We start from the raw sequence: 18780 nt of genomic DNA on the forward strand, positions 1-18780 counted from the left end.
ATGTTATAATTAGAGCCAAATTAGATTTTTAGACGCTATAGGCACAGCTGAACATATTCTGGTATTGACAAAAAAGTCACTTAATCATGTGTTTTATTAAAAGCATGTAACGTATTGTGTGGACCAGTGTGTCTCCAGTGCGTAATTGCGGAACCGCCCACAATTCCGCCTGCCGCTCTCTAAGTTGCGCTTTCTTTGCGCTCCTTCGGTGTGCGTTTAATCAAAATACCGGATAAATCATGAGCAAGTGAAAGCAATATTTTCGTATTTTAAAGACACACTTTCCAACGAACTCTCAGGATGTCACTTCGGACCAGGTCGGGATTTTATCGCCAGGATATTAACAGGACCGTTTGGGACGTGCCGGCGAGATATGGCAATCTCATCCAAATAGGAACCGGAGCGTACGGAACGGTTTGGTGAGAAAACTCTAGTTCCTCAAACGTACACATTCCTTTACTTTTAAGCTCAAGATGGTAAATAACGTAACAAGCTGATGGACATTAGAGAAAACGTAACACCGGCTCTTTGAATTGAAAGAACAATATTTCTAAAGGAAATTGCTAAACAGAATGAGCCTTTCTGCAAAGAACGCTGAAAAATTCGTCTATTTTTAATAGTTCAATCTTTTGGACTGCTTTCTCCGTTTTATTTCAAACTGAAGACCTCAAGACTTATCCATTCCCTCAACTGCGAAACCTCTGTAAACTCTTCTCACTTTGCAAGACATGGAGTCACTAGCAAAGCCTCCCTGCTGATGCTATTGTCTGTGTTTAACAAGCAGAAGTAGCCGAATTAAAGGCATTCTATTGGTCTTCAGTCGGTGCAACAAGCTTAACGCTTTAACAGATTCTTCAGATGTCCACTAAGTTTCTAACTTTTGCGTAATGAAACTGTTTTACTTGTTACGCATTACGCATCATTCTCAAAATCCAACTGAATGTGCAACTGTGTTTAGGTGTTGAATAGATGACCAATAATCTGCTCCAATTTCTTTAAAAATCTGTCCTGGACATATTTGTGGTCACAAAATAAACATGAACATGTCTTTTATGAAAAAATTGAAATCATCAAAATGACCACCTAATATTTGTTCTTAGCAAGGTGTTGATTTTCACAATGAAATAGCATCTTACTCCTCCTAATATATCCAAAGTTCAGCCATTGACCACAAGACAGGAGTGCGTGTGGCCATCAAAAAGCTCCATCGGCCGTTCCAGTCCACATTGTTCGCCAAACGGGCTTACAGAGAGCTACGACTGCTCAAGCATATGAAACATGAGAATGTATGTTAACAGTATCTACATTTGCCATTTACATTATTATAATGATGTGTAATGTTCATTCATTTTTGATCTTGAAGGGTTATAGTTTTTCTCTTTTTTTCCCTTCCACTTCTGCCAAAGATTAAGATGTATAAGTTTACTATATACTGTTCCCTAACATCTAATTTTAATGTTCAAACTTACTATTGGCCATAACAGGTTATTGGGCTGCTGGATGTCTTTACCTCGGAAATCTTGTTGGACAGATTTCAGGACTTGTAAGTCGATTCTTCTTTTAGTTCTCAACCAGTGGGTCTTTTCAATGGCTGATAATGATAACTAGAGATCAAGGTGCCAGATATATTAACACTATCAGAGAAAAATGGTAGGCTACTGTTTAAGGTGCAACAGTACACAGACCAGCAGTCCAATGCCAGTTAAAGTCTTTTAATGTCTTTCTATCCCAGTTACCTGGTGATGCCGTTTATGGGCACTGATCTGGGAAAGCTGATGAAGATGGAGAGACTTTCAGAAGACAGGGTGCAGTTTCTGGTCTATCAGATATTGAGGGGACTGAAGGTTAGACACAGATAGACACCGATCAGCCACAATATTAAAACCACCTGCCTAATATTGTGTAGGGTCCCCCTCATGCCACCAAAACAGCGCCAACCCGCATCTCAGAATGCTATTCTTCTCACCACAACTGTACAGAGTGGTTATCTGAGTTACCGTAGACTTTGTCAGTTCGAACTGGTCTTGCCATTCTCTGTTGACCTCTCTCATCAACAAGGCATTTCCGTCCACAGAACTGCCACTCACTGGATTTCTTTCTTTTTCTTTTTTTTTTTTTTTTTTGGCACCATTCACCATTCATACTCAAACCAGCCCATCTGGCACCAACAATCATGCCATGCTCCAAATCACTGAGATCACATTTTTTCCCCATTCTAATGGTTGATGTGAACATTAACTGAAGCTCCTGACCCGTATCTGCATGATTTTATGCACTGCACTGCTGCCACATGATTGGCTGATTAGATAATCGCATGGATGATTGTTGGTGCCAGATGGGCTGGATTGAGTATTTCTGTAACTGCTGATCTCTTGGGATTTTCACACACAACAGTCTCTAGAATTTACTCTGAATGGTGCCAAAAACAAAAAAACATCCAGTGAGTGGCAGTTCTGTGGACAGAAATGCATTGTTGATGAGAGAGGTCAACAGAGAATGGCCAGACTGGTTAGATCTACGGTAACTCAGATAACCTCCCTGTACAATTGTGGTGAGAAGAATATCATCTCAGAATGCTATTCTGAGATGCGGGTTGGCGCTGTTTTGGCGGCCAGATGGGAACCTACACAATATTAGGCAGGTGGTTTTAATGTTGTGGCTGATTGATGTATATCCATTTAAACCTCTGAAACTCTCTGTCATTGTCTACAACTTTGTGGTATCTATAAATCTGTCTTTTTCTCTCTGTCTCATCCATAGTATATTCATTCAGCTGGGATCATTCACAGGGTAAGTGGGTTTAATAAGATGCACAGAGGGGGCTGGGTGACCACTTCATTCATCCTCTGTCCACTCCTTCTCTTTCTACACTCTCTCAACACGTCTGAAAACATTTATGGAGGAATTTATACTTGTTTCTTTTGAAAACAGAGTGGTGTAGCTATTAAACAGGATCATTTTTCTCACAATTTACCACCTCTTTATGTATATATGCAAGTTTATAAGATTTGTGTTCATGAGTTTTAGCATTGTGATTATTGTAATTGTCTACTCTGATTGTCATTTCTCAGGATCTCAAACCAGGAAATCTGGCAGTGAACCAGGACTGTGAGCTGAAGGTATTAAACATACTGTGTCAATATAATAATGCAAATGAAGAGGAAGCTGGAATTTCACTTACATCATTTATATACATTAAAGCCTATTTAGTTATAATGTATAATTCTGATGTATTATTATTATAAATAATACAATGTGCTGTCTTGTCTAGTCATGTTGTAGATTTTAGTAATTGCATGTTTGTATACAGATCTTGGACTTTGGACTTGCACGTCAGACGGATTCAGAAATGACAGGTTATGTGGTGACTCGCTGGTACAGAGCGCCAGAAGTTATCCTCAACTGGATGCATTACTCACAAACAGGTGAGAAATACATTTGTGCAGACAGACAGGTATGTGCACGCACTGATACTCGAGCATTTGTGCCAACAAACGTAGCTACTCCACTGCCTCACCACCAGATGCCGCTGTACGACATCACAATGACATCAGTAGTCTATCAGCAGTTTTCAAACTTTTTTGATGCCAAGTATTCGACCTTATTCAAGCGAGCACCATCTTTGATTTTTAATGGGAATGACAACGAGGCTGCAAGGGATAGACCTACCATCTCTTCAATGGTGCGAATGGTATAAAGCTCCTAGATCACACCTGATTTTCCACAGCTCATGTTGTCTGGAGTTCTTGGACAGATATGTTTTCAATGTTTTGTCCGTGGAATGATCCAAAAACACTTTAAACTGCCGTACAGCCCATTGAAGAGATGGTAAGTCTATCTCTCACAGCCTCCTTGTCATTCCCATTAAAAATCAAAGATGGTGCTCGCTTGAATAAGGTCAATACCCCCAAATATGATAATAGCCTTACGAGGGATCCCCTTCCTATAATATAAAAGCAGCTTTAGATTTTCATGTATAAAAACCCAGTTTTACTGTGTGAGAAAAATAGTGTGATATATATTATATAGACAACATGTTATTGAAATTAAATGATTGGCTTTTATTTTGTCATTGCATTAAAGCCAAAATATATTATTAAAATATTATCTGTAAAATATTATCTCAAATAATATTCTGTATTTACAATCTTTTTTTTTTTCCTCATCACCTTGTTTTTATTATTAAGAAAAAATGAAATATAAAAAGAGAAAAATGAAATTCAAATGTATTTGTATGGCGCTTTCATGAGAAATATTGTTCCAAAGCAGCTTTACTGAGAATATGGCCCTAAAAAAAAAAAGAGAGAGAGCAAGCAAAAGTTTCTTCATATGTTTTTAATCACAAACCTATCTAATCTAAAAACCTATAAAAACTATGGCCGTCAATAGAACAAAATAATAAGCTCATGATTTCCAACTAGTCATTAGAAAGCAGAATGAAACAATAATATTGTCAAATTTGTTAATGTCAGTTTTTTTTTTTTTTTTTTTGCTACATTTTTACACTTTTTTTTTTTTCATCCGTGGACCCCCTAGAACCCCCTTAGCTGCCCTTGGGGGTCCCCGGACCCCAATTTGGAAAAAACTCTGGTCAAGATTATAAGTAGTTTTGTTGACAGATCTTTAGACTTTTTCCCTAATTCATCGCTCTATTCTCTCTTTTTTTTTTTTTTTAGTTGATATCTGGTCGGTGGGCTGCATCATGGCGGAGATGTTGCTTGGAAGACCACTTTTTAAAGGAAATGACCGTATCTTTTTCTCATAAAAGTGGTGCTAATAATCAGTTTAATAAATGTTTTTATATATATTAAAAATAGTTTTTACATTAATAATACTAGCTATCACTGCATATGTCCTGTACTGTATGGTACTGTCTCCATTCTATTTCACTAAATCCTTGATCAAGATTTTCAGACCTGGACCAGCTAAGAGAAATCATGAAAATCACAGGAACACCAGCGCCAGATTTCATCGTGAAGCTACAAAGCCAAGATGTGAGTGTATTACAGATAAGAGAGTGAAATGGATAACATACAAATATATGCAGACACATAAATGCACAATTCATCCATGTGTTTTTTTTCATCCATCCATATAGGCCAAAAACTACCTCAGAGGTCTACCTAAAGTACCAAAGAAGGACTTAAACACTATTTTCTTTAAAGCCAGCTCAGAGGGTAAGCTATTATTTCTTTTGTCATGTTGGGTGGTGGGACTTGAGTGAAAGTGGTCTGATGATCATAGTTATTCGTGTCTTATGTGTCTTGTCAGCTGTAAGTGCTCTCGAGCGAATGCTGGTTCTGGATCCAGAGAAACGTGTGAGTGCTGCAGAAGCCCTTGAGCTCCCTCTGTTTACTGAGTTCAGAGAACCAGAGGAGGAGACGGAGGCCCTACCATACGACCACTCCATGGACAACACAGAACTGCCTCTGGAGCAGTGGAAACGTATGAGAGGGATGGGGGAGAAGGGTTGGGTGGTTAATGTTGCTAGCTAACAAGAGTTTGCTATGATGAGACACAGTTGTCTTGCGCAATGGGGCACTTAATGGTTTACAAAGCTGAATCCTTCCTTAGGCCACATAAAATTGCATGTGCACATTAGAAGGTGCAGGAAAGACAGTTTAAGAGAAATTGAAAGAAAAATAGAGAGGGAAAAGAGTTAGAGATATGGGAGATGGGTGAAAAAACAGCTCTTATTTCCTATTCCTGGCTTTTGGTTCATTGCGATCTCTGTCTTTCATTTAACAGGTCACACGTTTACAGAGATCTTGATGTTCCAGCCACCCATCACTGAGATCAAAGACTCCAAAGAAACATCTCTGTGAATGGACACAGATGCATAAACCCACAAGAAACGAGACTCACTGTAAAACCAAGAGCCATATGTGTGTATGAGAGAGAGAGCAGAAAAAGGAATGTAAGCTCCAAGATTTTTTGCTTTATTGTTGCTAAGCTACATGATTCCACGTTGTAACAAGGGAATGTAAAACTCTTTTTTTTTTTTTTAAAAGTGATTTAATATGTCAAATCTGTTTTTCCTGCAACAAAAAATTGTTTGTCCAATACATACATCAACAGGTTTTATTTGTATGCTAGTCTTAAAATGCTTTAAATGTATGCCTAATTTTTATTTAATTCACTGAACAGTTCTTAACTTGAAATATTAATGTAATAGATTGTACAGAGTCATGGTTAGAACATTTAACACTTTTTAATAATAAAACCATTTTGATGAGTTTCTCATGGTTTATTATGATTTTAATTATTTATCTTTGGGTTGTTTGACCTCTTCCAGCCATTTGAGCACATGGCTATTTACTTCTCTGACCTCTGAAAAATATAGTCCAAATACATTTCAAAGCATGTCAAAGCCACCTATGAAGTTTAGACAGAGTTAAAAGTTCAATATAAATTCAGATGGAAATAATTGTGCATAATCATATTTATTCGTTTAAATGTAAAATATTTAATACTTTTTTTAAAAAAATGATGAAAACTGATTTTAATAATTTTACTATTTGGCTTTTGACTTTCTAATTCAAAGACAATTTTTGCTAGTTGCAAACTACTCCTTTTTCAGCTGCATTTACTGTATATACTGGCATATAATCCCTTTTGATTTACACTGGGCATCAAGATATGATAGATGTTTGGCACTAACAATAGGCCTTGGTTAATTTTTAAACTGATTTTAAATGACCTGCGTATACAAACAAAAATTGTATAATCTTTCTGATAAAACCCAGTCATGTTGACGTTATGTCCAAACTGTTCATTTTCGAAATAATGGGTGTTTATGAGACCCATTTGAAAGTTAAGGTGACTTATCATAGCATAATAATGTGAATTAATGTTTATATTTCCCTTCTCATAGAGTAACAGCCCTTAAGATGTATTTCTAACTTGCATAACTTCAACATAACATCCAACATAAGCTTAGCTTTCAAAATTAAGCTTCCATCTTTGGTCCTTGCAAGATGTATTTTTTTTTTTAACCTCTGAAATAGAAAGGGCAGGGTCATCTGTAAAAGTTATGGGGACAAGACAAAATTTTTATGTGTGAGGCCCCTCTTCCATGTGCCCAATAAGTGATTCAAGTGGTATAAGGGCAGCATTGCATGGCACCCGTACTCTTTCATAATATTAAAATGTACAAAAATACTGGTGTTAGAAGTATCTAGTAGAATACTAAATAATGAGCAATCATAGTAAATCCTGACCTTGATAAAATTATAAAGAAAAACTTAAGATATAAAGCAGGCCCTGGTCATAAACTGTCTGGCAGGTGGAATAAGGGAAGATTGTGATCACTGCACTATACTGAGACCAAAGATATGATGTTAAGGATCTGAATTTATTATGTAAATATTTATATATTAGCATATACAGTCATGGGAAAAAGAAAGTACACCTTCCTTGAATTCTATGGTTTTACATGTCAGGACATAATAAAAATCATCTGGTCCTTAGCAGGACTTAAAATTATGTATTAAATTAGGTAAATGCAACCTCAGATGAACAACAACACATTACATATTACACCGTGTCATGATTTATTTAAGCAAAATAAAGCCAAAATGAAGAATCCATGTGTGAAAAACTAAGTACACCCTTACTGCTTCCATAGGAATTAAGAGGCTAAGTAGTAGCCAGGTGCTGCTAATCAAATGCCCTTGATCAATTGACCACCTCTATAAAAGCCAAAGTTTTAGCAGTTTCCTGGTCTGGAGCATTCAGGTGTGTGTAAACACAATGCCAAGGAGGAAAGACATCAGCAATGACCTTAGAGAAGCAATTGTTGCTGCCCATCAATCTGGGAAGGGTTATAAGGCCATTTCCAAACAATTTAAAGTCCATCATTCTACAGTAAGAAAGATTATTCACAAGTGGAAAACATTCAAGACAGTTGCCAATCTTCCCAGGAGTGGACGTCCCAGCAAATTCACCCCAAGTTCAGACCATGCAGTGCTCAGAGAAATTGCAAAAAAACCCAAGAGTTACATCTCAGACTCTACAGGCCTCAGTTAGCATGTTAAAGTTTGACAGTACAATTAGAAAAAGACTGAACAAGTATGGATTGTTTGGAAGGGTTGCCAGGAGAAAGCCTCTTCTCTCTAAATAGAACATGGCAGCACAGCATAGGTTTGCAAGTTGCATCTGAACAAACCACAAGACTTCTGGAACAATGTCCTTTGGACAGACGAGACCAAAGTGGAGATGTTTGGCCATAATGCACAGCGCCACTTTTGGCGAAAACCAAACACGGCATATCAGCACAAACACCTCGTACCAACTGTCAAGCACGTTGGTGGAGGGGTGATGATTTGGGCTTGTTTTGCAGCCACAGGACCTGGGCACCTTGCTGTCATTGAGTCGACCATGAACTCCTCTGTATACCAAAGTATTCTAGAGTCAAATGTGAGGCCATCTGACCGACATTCTAAAGCTTGGCCGAAATTGGGTCATGCAACAGGATAATGATCCCAAGCACACCAGCAAATCTACAACAGAATAGCTGAAAAAGAAAAGAATCAAGGTGTTGCAATGGCCCAGTCAAAGTCCAGACCTCAACCCGATTGAAATGCTGTGGTGGGACCTTAAGAGAGCTGTGCATAAACAAATGCCCGCAAACCTCAATGAACTGAAGCAACTTTGTAAAGAAGAGTGGGCCAAAATTCCTCCACAACGATGTGAGAGACTGATAAAGTCATACAGAAAACGATTACTTGAAGTTATCGCTGCTAAAAGTGTTTCTACAAGATATTGAATCATTAGGTATACTTAGTTTTTCACACATGGCTTCTCCATTTTGGCTTTATTTTTGTTAAATAAATCATGACTCGGTGTAATGTGTCATGTGGTGTTGTTCATTTGAAGTTGTATTTAATTTTAAGATCTGCTAAGGACCAGATGATTTTTATTATGTCCTGATACGTAAAACCATAGAATTCGAGGGTGTACTTTTTCCCCATGACTGTTGGTAAGTTTGTGAGAAATCACCTTGAAATACAGAAGGTAAAATCAGCCCCACCTGTTTAAACATGATTAGCACACATCACTGCAGCATTTTATTGATGATATTTTTAGCTTCATACATTTTTCACCTGAAAACATTCTATAAATGTATAATGTTTTGTTAAAAATGTCTGACTTAACCCATACAGAGTTACACTGGGAAAACTCCTATGATCAGCCTCAAGGACCGTCAATATCCTCCATAAAAAGGTGAGTAGAAAGCAGGGTTATGTGCCAAACAGAATTGAATTTAGAATGCTGTTTCAATTGATTTTCCACGCAAATTTCAACTCATGAATGGAAAGGAAGCAAATTTCTACATTCTGACCTTTTCCCAACCCTGGAAGAAAGTAATTCTTAATTCTTTGATCATATAAACTTATGAGAATGTGGTCAATGCAAACAAATCCATCTGAAAGTTTTATTTAAAGAAAACGGGGTTAATTTGTGCCTCTTATTTCCTGGCCTAATGAATCCAAAGCCAACATCATAATCCTCATGAAAACAGGCTGTGGTAATTTGAATGTAAGCATCTTCAATGCAGGTTCAGACTGTTTTTGGTCTCCTCACGTGAATGACTTTGATCAGCCGTTCACCTTTGAGTGTCCACCACATCACGCAATGGCAGGAATGGCCAGCTACCATAACAAACCTGAGGACAGCCGGTGAGCTCTGATTATTTGACTGATTTTAAAGATTCATTTGAGGTCACCAGAGCTGAGGTCAATACCATGCTTTTACGCAGGTGGTAGAATTGGTAACGGTCACTGTAATACTGACTGTCAGTGGACTCCCTATGTGAACTGGTTTGAGTATTTCTACTGGACTCTACCTAACTATAGTCTGGTGGGTGCTGAAAGCTACCATGAAAATCAACATGAGTAAGTACTACTTCCCAAAATATTTCAACATGAATATCATCTGATGTTATACAAGTAAGGGATTATATATCGCAAAATAATCTTTAACAGGGTGATCAGGGTTTGTAGACCAGTCTTATCACCCTGAAGGGGTTTATTTTATGATAATGACCTGCTGACTTTACATAATCCTAATTATTCTACAGATACTCCACAAAAAATGGACATGAAAGAGAAAGTGGGCTGATGCAAAAGACATGAAACTCTCACAGCTATTGTACAGTTCAGCGGTCATCATACAAGATTATTTGACCACTCAAATCTTGACTGAAAAATCAGAAAGCATTCCAGAGAGCTGAGTAATAAGGATTGATATTTTCAAACTACAAGCAGCAGATTTGTAATGTTTTAATGAAATTAAATGTTTTCTTTCTTCTCATTAATATTTGGGAAATTTGAAAATTGATGAAAGGTTTTTAGACAGTGAAAAGGGTAACACAAATGAGGCAGGAATCATAACGGCATGCTAAACCGCATATTCCAATAGTCACTAATATGATGCATGATTTTAATGTTTTCAGAGACCGGTGCTGGAAGTACATGTACTGTTCCAAAGTGCAATGCTGAGATCCTCACAAATGACCACTCAAATTCAAAATCTGAAATAAACTCCAGATAAAAGCATATAATAAGACAAATGTCATTATTGAACTAAGAATTTGATAAAGTTGGTAGCAATGAGTCACTTGTTGGGCAATTTATTTATTTTTACAAAAGGAATATAGACAGTACAATTTAAATATAATTACATTTTTAAATTTAAAAGTTATTTGAGTTTTCTTTACTTTACAAAGCATTTGCATGAAGTCCACTCACCTCTGGGTCTTGTCTGCCACCAAATCACAGCTGTAATGTACGTATGTTTTATGAAGGCAAAACTTAAGTTATGTGTCCTTACAGACTCTGAATAATGACATGAACAGTAACATTAGCAAAATTATGTTTATAGACCGAGGTAGGATTTGGGTTAGGTATGATAGGTATAGCTTTGTGCTACATTTCTGATGTGTTCTTTATCACTTTGTTTTATTAAACTCATAAAAAAAATGTCCAGATGCTTACTGCAATGGCCTCATGACTATATATACTGTACATTTACAAAAACATATCCAAAAAATAATGTGAGTTTCCAAAGCATCCCCTTTAAATTCAGAAGTTGCTATCCACCTTTTTCCTGAACGATGTTAGTTACGTTGATATGAATTATTCTGAGTTATGACATCCAACAAGTTGAGCCTGAAATTCATTTGTAATCCAAGTAACAATTAAATGGTTGTTCTCCCCTGGATCGCTTGTTTTGGCAGTATTGGCGTCTCGAGACCAGAAAATTTTAATCATAGCGTCAAAAACTGTGGATTGAATGAGCCCCACCTTTCTAAACAAACTGTATACCGTAACTGATGCGAGGGGATCATGTTGACTGTATGAAATATTTGGGTATGTGTTCTTAAGCTTTTTTTATTTTTTATTTTTTATTTTTTATTAAACGATCATTGTAAGTGTTCTGCAGAGAAAATCTATACATTCCTTGTAATGCAGGGTCACACAGCTGACAGAAAAAGGGTGATTTTTGGAACATGACAGCCCCAGTTCCCTTTCATTATAAGGACAAGAGAGTTCAGGATATTCTTTGATACTCTTCATTCTTTTGATTTCCACTGAAGAGAGAAATTCATACAGCTTTGAAATGACAAGAGGGCGAGTAAAAAATGATTTTTTTAATTAAAAAATTTAGTTTGGGGTGAACTACTCTTGGGCATTCCTGTAATATTTGGGTGAATGTATCATATCAGGCTTTATTTCTTTATAAAAAAAATTGCTAAATTATAAGACAATAACTGCAATTAAATTGCACAAATATTCCTGAGAAATCCACTGTAAATTCAGGGCTAGAACAGAGACTGGTCGCTTCTACTAAAATTAATGGGAGAAACTGGAATGCCCAAAGGTCAACGGATGTACAAAGGAAGTCCCACTTTACAAGTAAAAGAGCCAATCACCTTTTAGATACAGACATCTGTCAGTCAACTCGAGAATGCACATTAGCTATACAAGCTGTGAATTTTTCTGTTTCTGTTCTGAGGTAAAGAAGCACAATTTATGAAAAAAGTGTCATCAGATTTTACTGATGATTTGAAATATTTTCTTTGAAAGTAATCTTGACCACCGGTTTTGAAGATTTTGGTCTTTCCCCATTCAAGTAGATAGAAGCTGCACTGGCATGCCGCTTGTTTACTTGTATAACTGCCCGGGAGCATTCAAAAGGTGGCCGCCGAGTAAACTGACTTGCTAAAAATACTTTGGCTAGAATCAGCCCACCAAGGTTATTCTAGTCAACAAACTAAAACGGAATCTAAATAAAATAAAATTTCTACACAAAAATAAACAAACTTTCCAGCATTGTTTTAAAACTAACTAAAATGAAAATGTTCATTTTCCGACGGGGTAAATCAGACATTGCAGGTCACATTCAGACAGCTAAGACAGACCAGACTGATCTCACAGTGAGTTTGTGAGCAGTATGGTGACTTTTCTTTAGCTTAAAATCAGTTTGTTCTTACAAAAATTCAAAACACTGCCCCCAGATGCCAAATCAGTAAGTGTTTGTTTTCCAAATTAAATGTCCATGAAGGGGTGCCAAAAGCGAGTGGCTTTCAGTTGTACAGATGTAATACAGTGAAGAGGAAGGCATATTTTATTAACTGTAACCCCTATTCCAAACCCTAAACCTAACCATCAGTGGAGTGAAAAATGTAATGTTAGGGGATAAAAAAAAAAATGCAACCTCCGAATCACGCTCATCACTGATTATGCGAATGCAATTACTTTCTGATTTCAGTGCGAGATGCAATCTATGGTCTTCCACACTGTTGATGCAATGTGCTTCAGGTTGCACCACAAGAGAAGGTAAACATGCTTGAATTGATGTAAAAATGTCTGATGGGAGATGGAGCTTGTCAGTGAGCCAGCATAATGTATATGATCCAAGGGTACCAAAACTCTCAAAAACAACATGCTGACTTTCGCATGTAATCATGTTGAACAAACACACCACTTTTTACATGGTACAGTTGAAGACAGAAGTTTACATACACCTTAGCCAAATACTTTTAACTCGGTTTTCACAATTCCTGACATTTTATCGTAGAAAACATTCCCTGTCTTATGTCAGTTAGGATCACTACTTTATTTTAAGAATGTGAAATGTCAGAATAATAGTAGAGAGAATGATTTATTTCAGCTTTATTTCTTTCATCACATTCCCAGTGGGTCAGAAGTTTACATACACTTTGTTAGAATTTGGTAGCATTGCTTTTAAATTGTTTAACTTGGGTCAAACGTTTTGGGTAGCCTTCCACAATTTTCTCAATAAGTTGCTGGAATTTTGGCCCATTCCTCCAGACAGAACTGGTGGAACTGAGTCAGGTTTGTAGGACTCCTTGCTCACACACACTTTCAGTTCTGCCCACAAATTCTCTATCGGACTGAGGTCAGGGCTTTGTGATTGCCACTCCAGTACCTTGACTTTGTTGTCCTTGAGCCATTTTGCCACAACTTTGGAGGTATGCTTGGGGTCATTGTTTATTTGGAAGACCCATTTGCGACCAAGCTTTAACTTCCTGGCTGATGTCTTGATGTTGTTTAAATAAATCCACAATTTTCCTTCATCATGATGCCATCTATTTTGTGAAGTGCACCAGTCCCTCCTGCAGCAAAGCACCCCCACAACATGATGCTTTCACACCAAACTACATTCATCTCTAGGAGACAGAATGCGTCACCTTCCTGAGTGGTAAGATGGCTGTGTGGTCCCATGGTGTTTATAATTGCGTACTATTGTTTGCACAGATGAACATGGTACTTTCAGGCATTTGGAAATTGCTCCCAAGAATGAGCCAGACTTGTGGAGGTCCACAATTGTTTTTCTGAGGTCTTGGCAGATTTTTTTAACATTTTCCCATGATGTCAAGCAAAGAGGCACTGGGTTTGAAGGTAGGCCTTAAAATACATCCACAGGTACACCTCCAGTTGACTCCAGTTAACCAATTAGCCTATCAGAAGCTATTTGGCTAATTGCCTAAAGGCTTGACATAATTTTCTGGAATTTTCCAAGCTGTTTAAAGGCACAGTTAACTTAGTGTATGTAAACTTCTGACCCACTAGAATTGTGATATTGTCAATTAAAAGTAAAACAATCTGTCTGTAAACAATTGTTGGAAAAATGTCTTGTGTCATGCACAAAGTAGATTTCAAAACTATAGTTTGCCAATATGAAATCTGTGGAGTGGTTAATTTAGTTTTAATGACTTCAACCTAAGTGTATGTAAACTTCTGACTTCAACTGTACAAGCACTTAAATGTTAGATATGGGAATTGTCTTTTAAATGTTTAAAATTGTTTTAAAATGTGTAAAGTAGCTGACATGAAATTTGAAGCACTAACAAATCGTATTATTATTATTATTATTATTATTATACATGAATTATGGCACAATATACGTAGATAGAACAGACTACATGGAATTTCTGCATTTCACAGAAAAATAAAAATAAAAAAAGCTAAAATGTGGTTAGTTAAAAACGATATATATATATGTATGTATAGAAACATACACTTTCACATGATACACTAAATCCTAAAACCCTAAAAAAGAAATTATTTATTAAATCAAAAACTAATATTTTTTTATTTTTTATTTTTTTAATTAAATATATGGATAGACTAAAATAAACAAAAACTACAATTCATTGAAAAACTAAAACTAATCTAAAACTGAAACAGTTTGCAAAATGACAAACTAAACTAAAAAATAATTGGAAATTGGAAATTATTTATTTTTCAACCTATATTCAAAACTCAAAAAATAACCACCTTGCCCTGAGCCCACCTGTTCAAACATGATTATTTCCCACACATGGCAACAAGTTGACACTTACATATGGGGACCCTCGGATCTGTAGTCTTTAAAAGTCAAACGGTTGTGTCTCAAATTGCCTTTTGACCGCTCTTGAGCCCAACAAAAGACACTATGAGGAGAGTTGCTCTATTTCTGCTGCTGACTGGACTCTTGGCCAGTGGACAAGGTGTGTGACTTAAATAAACATCTTATTTTTTGTATTATTATTATTATTATTATTATTATTAAACATATCTGCTATAGCTATTATAATGGTTTGTCATTCTCTGAATCAAACTCCGCAGAGTTACGCTGGCACAACAGCTATGATCAGCCACTGAATTTTAACTGCCCTCCAGGCCAGTCGATATCTTCAATTAAAAGGCAAGTACAGCTTATTTGAAGTTTATTATAACTACAATTTTCCTTGAGCTTAAAACTTTCCCCAATTCAAGAATTCTATGTTTGGAAAAAGTTTGCAAAGGCCAAATTCAATACATTTAAATATGAATAACATTGCTAGCAAAGATTTTAAAATGTTTTCATTTTTTGATGTTCTTTACTTGTCTAATTCAATCAAAGCCAACACGACAACCATCATGAGGACCGGCTGTGGGAATTTGGCTGTGCATCCACCTTTAGCCAGGGTTCAGACTGTTTCTTGTCTCCTTACGCCAATAACTTTGACCAGGCATTCACCTTTGAGTGTCCACCACACCACGTAATTGCAGGAATGAGCAGCTACCATGAAAACAAACATGAGGACAGGCGGTGAACTCAGATTTTTGTCCAATTTTGAAGTTTCAACTTGAGTTTCCTTTAGTTCACACAAGCTGATGTCAATGTCATGTTTTCACACAGATGGCAGTTTTACTGCTGCAGAGGTAACGGTCACTGTAACTCCAACTGTCAGTGGTCTACGTACGTGAACTATTTTGATGAGGCTTTCCATTGGATTGTACCTTACCAGCATGTTCTGGTGGGTGCTGAAAGCTACCATGAAAATAAGCATGAGTGAGTATAGCTTTTTGCAGTTTTAAAAATGTGAATATCGTTACTCATAATATTATTTATAATAATTAATACGCCATGTTATTTCCAGACAGGCATGTCAGACTGTATGCTCACTAATCTGATTTTAATTCTTTCAGAGATCGCCGCTGGAAGTACATGTACTGTGTTAAAAAATCATGCTAAAAACAACACTAAACAGTTCAATAAACCTCTGAAATAAACTTCAGATGAAAGCAAACACCGTGGTTAATCTCTCTATTAAATGCTTTAATGCATGTTTTAATGAGCGGAATTCATTTGATTGAATTTTACAAATAGTTTTGAACTTTGAGTAATATGGTCATTGAATAGACCGTGTGAAATTGGTTTATTGACAGCTAGCTAACCTAATTAACCTCTCTAAAGAATATTACTGGTACATACCATGAAAGAGAAACTGAATAGATGTATGGGATCAAAATCCCGTCAAAAGTATTGTGGTCACAGATCCAAAAATAATAAGCGTGAATCAAAATAATAAGCGTGAATCAAAAAATAAGCTCAGATAAGAAAATAAGCGCAAAAATAAATAAAAAGCGCAGATCAAAATAGTTCGCGCAGATCAAAAAATAACAAGCATTAATCAAATACATATAAACCCATTTAAAATATGCTGAAAAAACAACAGAAAAATCAAAGCAAGTCATCAAAATTGCAAACAAAATCATGTTTTCCATGGTTATATTACTGTTTTTTTTTTTTTTTTTTGCTCATATTTTTATTTTTTTGTATGCTTGCACTGTATTTTTCTTTGCTTTTGTTTCCAAGTTCTGCGCTTGGTTTTCCAAAACTTGTGAGTGAGTTTCATGTAAATCGGGGAGTTTTGCGTCCCTATTGCTCCACTAGTTCTTGATCCACAGCTCCTCCTCTAGCCATTCATTCGAAGAGTGGAGGTGCCGTCACTCCAATGCAACTCTGACAGCTGCTGCTTAATATTATATTATTTGTGGTTGATAGATACTCTGCTTGTGTCTGTTTTGAGTATTTTCTGCCAGCTCTAGGAAACAATGTGTTGTCCAAGTAGGCCATGATCATAGTCCGTTAACACATGTATCGAGTCAGCTGAATTTATTTAGCAGATACTTTAGTTTAGGAATTACTTAAGACTTCCGTGTTTGTAGGTCATTGGCTGCATATCTAAAAAAAAAAAACAAGGCTGGGTTGGTGTGGATGTTTGATGCATATTTTTACTAGCTGTACCAATGTAGTCGCGAGTTCAAAACCGAACTTGATCCGCTTTTCCATGCTGGCACCACAGGCATGGCTACATGTAGTTTTCTTTTTCCACGATACTGCAGCAAAATCAGAAACAAGTGACCAAGCATTCCCACGTCAATAAATAATGCAATAAAGTTGGCTTGATATTGGACGTTCTTTATACACAAATAGTCACAAATTTAGGGGCCGTTTCTTAAGATACAGGCAACATTGGAGCATACATATCCAAAACATTTACAAACTTTTCCATAACATAGTGTATCCAACTTCAGTAACATTTGAAGCAAATGACTTACAGGCATATAACCAACTCCAAAGAGTGCATGTAGGTGTCAGCAATAATGCACACCTTTTAGATTTTTGATATATATATATACACTATATTGCCAAAAGTATTCGCTCACTTGCCTTTAGACGCATATGAACTTAATTGACATCCCATTCTTAATCCATAGGGTTTAATATGCCGTCGGCCCACACTTTGCAGCTATAACAGCTTCAACTCTTCTGGGAAGGCTTTCCACAAGGTTTAGGAGTGTGTTTATGGGAATTTTTGACCATTCTTCCAGAAGCGCATTTGTGAGTTCAGACACTGATGTTGGACGAGAAGACCTGGCTCGCAGTCTTCGCTCTAATTCATCCCAAAGGTGCTCTATCGGGTTGAGGTCAGGACTCTGTGCAGGCCAGTCAAGTTCTTCCACACCAAACTCGCTCATCCATGTCTTTATGGACCTTGCTTTGTGCACTGGTGTGCAGTCATGTTGGAACAGAAAGGGTCCATCCCCAAACTGTTCCCACAAAGTTGGGAGCATGGAATTGTCCAAAATCTCTTGGTATGCTGAAGCATTCAGAGTTCCTTTCACTGGAACTAAGGGGCCAAGCCCAGCTCCTGAAAAACAACCCCACACCATAATCCCTTCTCCACCAAACTTCACAGCTTGCACAATGCAGTCAGACAAGTACCGTTCTCCTGGCAACCGCCAAACCCAGACTCGTCCATCAGATTGCCAGATGGAGAAGCGTGATTTGTCACTCCAGAGAACGCGTCTCCACTGCTCTAGAGTCCAGTGGCAGCGTGCTTTACACCACTGCATCCGACACTTTGCATTGCACTTGGTGATGTATGGCTTGGATGCAGCTGCTCAGCCATGGAAACCCATTCCATGAAGCTCTCTACGCACTGTTCTTGAGCTAATCTGAAGGCCACATGAACTTTGGAGGTCTGTAGCGATTGACTCTGCAGAAAGTTGGCGACCTCTGCGCACTATGCACCTCAGCATCCGCTGACCCCGCTCTGTCATTTTACGTGGACTACCACTTCGTGGCTGAGTTGCTGTCATTCCCAATCGCTTCCACTTTGTTATAATACCACTGACAGTTGACTGTGGAATATTTAGTAGCGAGGAAATTTCACGACTGGACTTGTTGCACAGGTGGCATCCTATCACAGTACCACGCTGGAATTCACTGAGCTCCTGAGAGCGGCCCATTCTTTCACAAATGTTTGTAGAAGCAGTCTGCATGCCTAGGTGCTTCATTTTATACACCTGTGGCCATGGAAGTGATTGGAACACCTGAATTCAATTATTTGGATGGGTGAGCGAATACTTTTGGCAATATAGTGTATATATATATATATATATATATATTTTTTTTTTTTTTTCCCAATTATATGTA

The 18780-nt window shown here is 37.2% G+C and overlaps 2 protein-coding genes across 4 annotated transcripts; both read left to right on the forward strand.

Annotated features, from left to right (window-relative positions):
• Positions 1-27: 27 nt before the first annotated feature.
• LOC127436558 (mitogen-activated protein kinase 12-like) lies at positions 28-14705 on the forward strand. 3 transcript variants are annotated; one of them, XR_007896427.1, is made up of 16 exons: positions 28-419; positions 1157-1286; positions 1485-1543; positions 1733-1844; positions 2761-2790; positions 3072-3119; positions 3311-3425; positions 4677-4748; positions 4915-4994; positions 5099-5177; positions 5272-5445; positions 5749-5917; positions 9165-9225; positions 9560-9680; positions 9761-9896; positions 12775-14705. XR_007896427.1 is itself a non-coding variant. In XM_051690827.1 (12 exons), the coding sequence occupies exons 1-12, from the start codon at positions 301-303 to the stop codon at positions 5823-5825; spliced, it is 1095 nt and encodes a 364-aa protein (XP_051546787.1). In that variant the 5' UTR covers positions 28-300; the 3' UTR covers positions 5826-6209. The 3 variants fall into 3 exon arrangements, 2 of the variants coding, with proteins under 2 accessions (XP_051546787.1, XP_051546788.1); XM_051690827.1 differs by lacking the exons at positions 9165-9225; positions 9560-9680; positions 9761-9896; positions 12775-14705 and having other exon boundaries at positions 5749-6209; XM_051690828.1 differs by lacking the exons at positions 9165-9225; positions 9560-9680; positions 9761-9896; positions 12775-14705 and having other exon boundaries at positions 1162-1286; positions 5749-6208.
• Positions 14706-14858: 153 nt separating this feature from the next.
• Positions 14859-16084, forward strand: LOC127436561 (hemagglutinin/amebocyte aggregation factor-like). The gene is made up of 5 exons (XM_051690831.1): positions 14859-15019; positions 15138-15216; positions 15415-15603; positions 15694-15846; positions 15984-16084. Exons 1-5 carry the CDS (start codon positions 14965-14967, stop codon positions 16027-16029), a joined length of 522 nt encoding a protein of 173 aa, XP_051546791.1. The 5' UTR covers positions 14859-14964; the 3' UTR covers positions 16030-16084.
• The last annotated feature ends 2696 nt before the right edge of the window (positions 16085-18780 follow it).

The sequence above is a fragment of the Myxocyprinus asiaticus genome, chromosome 47, assembly GCF_019703515.2.
Source record: "Myxocyprinus asiaticus isolate MX2 ecotype Aquarium Trade chromosome 47, UBuf_Myxa_2, whole genome shotgun sequence".
Classification (NCBI taxonomy): Eukaryota; Metazoa; Chordata; class Actinopteri; order Cypriniformes; family Catostomidae; genus Myxocyprinus; species Myxocyprinus asiaticus.